Source organism: Lactuca sativa, chromosome 1, assembly GCF_002870075.4.
Source record: "Lactuca sativa cultivar Salinas chromosome 1, Lsat_Salinas_v11, whole genome shotgun sequence".
In the NCBI taxonomy this organism is placed as follows: Eukaryota; Viridiplantae; Streptophyta; class Magnoliopsida; order Asterales; family Asteraceae; genus Lactuca; species Lactuca sativa.
Genome location: NC_056623.2, coordinates 47,399,947 through 47,404,857, shown reverse-complemented (window position 1 = coordinate 47,404,857; position 4,911 = coordinate 47,399,947). Strand labels below are relative to the sequence as shown.

At 34.0% G+C, this 4,911-nt stretch overlaps 1 protein-coding gene across 1 annotated transcript; it reads left to right on the top strand.

Annotated features, from left to right (window-relative positions):
• Nucleotides 1-2,471: 2,471 nt before the first annotated feature.
• LOC111882589 (uncharacterized) lies at nucleotides 2,472-4,442 on the top strand. Its single transcript, XM_023878963.3, has 5 exons — nucleotides 2,472-3,131; nucleotides 3,357-3,509; nucleotides 3,585-3,726; nucleotides 3,804-4,045; nucleotides 4,124-4,442. The coding sequence occupies exons 1-5, from the start codon at nucleotides 2,670-2,672 to the stop codon at nucleotides 4,328-4,330; spliced, it is 1,206 nt and encodes a 401-aa protein (XP_023734731.1). The 5' UTR covers nucleotides 2,472-2,669; the 3' UTR covers nucleotides 4,331-4,442.
• Nucleotides 4,443-4,911: the final 469 nt, after the last annotated feature.

Genomic DNA, 4,911 nt, shown 5'->3' with positions numbered 1-4,911 from the left:
CTTTTTGTACTGTTAAAGCAGAGAACGGTGGAATATGTAAAGGTTGTGAATTACTAACCGGGTTATTCGGGTTGACCCGAAACCCGATTTTTTTTTGTAAAAATCAACCCTAAACCCGACCCTAACTACAAATCGGGCGACCCTAACTACAAATCGGGTTTGTCGGGTTAACCGGAATAACCCGATTTAAAATTCTAACCCTATTGAACCCGACCCTAATAAACTTATTCGGGTTAGGGTCGGATCGGGTTAATCGGGTTCGGGTTTTTTGACACCCCTAATGCCAGGTGTAGCTATGCAGACCCAAGGCTTATCATAGAACCCACTTAATTTTTAAAATTTATATAGTATTTAATTATCTATATAATAAAAGATTAAAGACCTATCTTGAATAAAAAATACGACATACCTTATACTATTAGAAAAAAATAAGGAACAAATAAATAAATAAAAATTTGGATAACTTATACTTAAATTTATAAAGCAAATGATTAATATTATTAAAACTCATCCTACATTAGATTATTAGAGATAAAAAATGAAATATAATTGTTTGATATTATAAAAATAATTGTGAAAAGTTATAAGAAGATTTGAAAAATAATACAACTCCTTCCACATTGTTAGTAGTAGAAAATGGTTGGTGTAAAAAGTAAAAAGATAGTTTGTGGAAAGTTTTTTTTTTTTTTTTTTTTTTTTTTTTTTTTTTTTTTGTGGTAAAATCCGATTTTAAGGGTCATATATGGTGGCTTATATTGGTTTTTAAGTTGTTCAACTGGTCCGGTTAAACTAGTCTATTTGCAAACCGACCGTTTTTTATTGGTTCGATCCGACACGACATGCTACATGTATTGTTGAATCTTTAATATTTTCAGTCTCACTTAATTATGAACCACATGCATTTTTATTCTAGATTCGTTGTTGATTGATGCTTAATTAGTCATCTTATTTATTTACTTTATGTTCACTTTAAAATTTAATATATTGCTAGCTTTTGAGTTTTTTGAAGACCGAAACATAATTGAACCTTTAATGATTGAAAAAAAAAAATAACAATTGGTCGGGTAAATATGACAGTCGACATTATATTGGTCTTTATTTCGTATCACGTTAAGGGCAAATTGGTATTTTTATATCATAACATGTTGAGAGCTATAATTGTAGCTGATATGGCAGCAAACGTGTTAAGAAGAAGAGATAACAAGAAAAGAACACAAATGAGAAATGACCTCATATAAGGGCACATGATGGAATGGAAGAGAATGGATAGCATCTTGCATAATAGCCGAATGCAATTTTTTTTGAAATTACAGAGAGATCGTTGGGCTTGATTTTTAATTTTGGACTCAAAAATACAAATTTTAATAAACCACGCCGACAAGGCCTTATTCACAAAACAAAAATATATTACAATTCATCTTTACCCAATTTTGACTTGGACTGGGCCTTATTAAACACTAGGGGTGTTCTAGTTCCAAGTTATTTTCAAATATTAACAATAAAAATAAAACTACAAGAAAAAGTAAAAGAGGCTGTTTTAAACTGATATTTGATAAGTCATGTTAAAAAAACAAATAAGTTGTATACTTTAATATTAATATTAATCATTTAATAAAAATAAATAATTTGATCCTCCGGATTTAAATCGGATACTATGAAAAAATGGAACCAAATTTCTATCCGAAACATTCCTATTCTTTTCCGTACAAAATCTGAAAACCCTTATATGCATATAAATTTGTTTGTATATGAAATCCAATAATTTTCGAACTAGAATTCGAAAAAAAAACCTAATTCAAATTTTGAGAATTCTGATCCAAAAAAAAAATATAAAACTAGTTAAATCCGATCGAATTTAATTGTTTTTTTATTTATCGGAATTCGAAAAATCAAGATTAGGTAGAGAGAATTAGATAAGAATCCTTGAATTAGTAATATGAACGTTATAGTTGTTTAGTTGAATATACAACTTGGGAACACCAATGTTATACTTATTAATTCAAAATTCTAGGTTTTTCGGGTCTAAAAGTTGGAACTGGTTCTATGTACCAAAATCCTGTTCCAATTTGCTCTATACCTATTTTATCCGGATATGAACCGGTTTATATATACCGGCGGTTCCTGGGTCTACGAATCCTTGAATTCAGGTTTCCGGGTCAGGCTCCATTCAGGTTGAGTTTAGACCCTTTTTCCCTAGTCATGAGTAGTACAAAAATATGGAAAGTGATTCGTATACAATAATTTTTTGCCATACAAAACAATTTATATATTATAGAGTACAATATTTTAAGACATCAATTATTGTGTATGGAGAAAAAAATTATTATGTACAAATCATCTTTTTAAAAATTGTTGTATACAAATCATCTGTTCAAATTATCTCTTTAAATAAAAATTATTGTATACAAATCATCTCTTTAAAAACAAATTGTTGTATAACACCCGATTAATCCAATTTTGATGAACCTTTGCCTCCGACTCCGAGGGAAGCCACGACGCATTGATTAATAGACAACAACACAGCAATTAGTCGGTCATAATCCCACCGGAATTTGCTGCTAATGCCGTAGTTGGAGTTACGCTTTCCGCCGATTTGATTCTTTGCCTTTTGCAAGACACTGTGAGAGCTTTTAATATACCCACCACAACCCCCAAATCAAACAAAATAAATGTGGTGGAGATCTGCTTCCTTCATTCTCGACAGGAACGACAATCTTCTTCAAGACGATTCCGTTCCCAAGGCCGAAAGCCGTATTATCTCTCCGCCTTCATCCTCCATGGCCGACACCCTCAACAACCCTAACCCTATCCCTGTCAACAACATATCCGCTTACTACCAGACAAGAGCGGCTCACCACGCAGTCGTTACAAGCGATTGGCTCGCTCAGGCTCAAGCCGCCGTTGGCCATGACCAAGATACACTGCCATCTGATCCTGATACTGCACTTAACTCCAGCAGCCCCGAAAAGCCGTTCAGCGTCATCGATGAGTTTAATAACTGGAGGAAACAGCCTGATTTGGCGGAAGCGGTGGCGGCTATTAGGGCTTTGGCTTCTGTTATTAGGTCTAGTGAGGCCACCACCATGATGGAACTCCAAAGAGAACTCAAGACAGCGTCGGATTCTCTCAAGGCATGTGTTTCTTTTTCACTCTCTTTCAGAAACGTTCAATTATATTACAGAGCTTTGCTGTGTAGTTGAATTCGTTTGATAGAAATCAATACAATCAGTTGCCATGTTGTCAATTGAACTGTAAATTTCAATAACAATGTGCTTCAAAATTTCACTCGTGATTCAAGATCACCTGTGGCTTCTTTATTTTTGACAAAAACTTAAAAACATGTTCTACATTTTCAGTCATGGGACACAACTTCCATCTCATTAACAGCAGGTTGTGATCTTTTTATGCGCTACGTAACTAGAACTTCAGCTGTTGAATATGAAGACTTCAATGCAGCCAAGTCTCGATTTCTTGAACGCGCATTGAAATTTGGGGAGATTTCTTATAAGGTATGTAATCTTTTGTTATAATCAATGACACCCAGAAAAGCTTTTAAGCTTTAACCAAGATTCACATTCACACAGGCTCGAAAAATCATTGCAATGCTAGGTCAAGATTTTATCTTTAATGGCTGTACAATCCTGGTACATGGTTTCTCTAGAGTTGTTCTTGAAATCTTGAAAACCGCAGCACAAAGCAAGAAAGTCTTTCGAGTTCTCTGCACAGGTATGTATTCAAACTTTGAATTCTTCAAATTATAAACTCCCATTCAGGAAATATAAACTTATATGATCTGAAAACAGAGGGGCGACCAGATAGAACAGGGTTAAGATTTTCAAATGAGCTGGCAAAGCTTGATGTTCCTGTGAAGCTCTTAATTGATTCAGCTGTAGCATACAGTATGGATGAAGTTGACATGGTGATTGTGGGAGCAGATGGAGTTGTTGAAAGTGGAGGTATAATTAACATGATGGGGACGTATCAGATTGCATTGGTGGCTAAAAGCATGGATAAGCCTGTGTATGTTGCTGCTGAAAGTTACAAGGTTTGTTTAAAGTTGAAAAGAAATGATATAAATTATGAAATTAGTAATCTATTTATTGATTTGTTGAAAACTTTGCAGTTTGCTCGTTTGTATCCATTGGATCAGAAGGACATGGTACCTGCATTAAGGGCAGTTGATTTTGGGGTACCAATTCCATCAAAAGTTGAGGTTGAAACATCTGCTAGGGATTACACACCACCTCAATATTTGACACTGCTTTTTACAGATTTGGGTGTTTTGACACCTTCTGTTGTCAGTGATGAGCTTATCCAGCTTTACTTGTAAGGTTGGGGATTTGAATTATTTTTGGTAGATGATAGTGATGAGGCTTCGACAATTGGAGATGAGGATTGTTTTTACTTTTTTATCTATAAATTTTGATGATCTGGATTTGCAATGTGAATCTTTTTTACTGTTTTAGTTCGATTAGATGATGACATGTGTCATATTAGTATATTAAAATATCATTAAATGAGCATTAAATATTATATATGTAACTATTTAATTGGGTAAGAGAATTTGTAGGAATAAAAAATACAATGATATTTAATTTCTCTTAAATGAAAAGGTGTTAACAAACTAAGAAAAATTTGTTCCTGGAAGCCCTATAAACATGTTTGTTTAGTGGGGATGAGTTTGAAACCTAAGTCGTAAGGTAGTTCCGAATTTATATGCATATATCGTGTTACTAGACATCCCAAGTCTCAACCAATATGAAGTAAGCAATCTCTCGTACGGTCCTAGACAATTTGGGGCCCAGGGCAAAAAAAAAAAATCGGGGCCTTTTTTTTTATTAGAGGGCGGCACCTCCGGAAATTTTTATTATCTATAAAAATAATACAATTGAAGGCTGGGGACTCCCCACC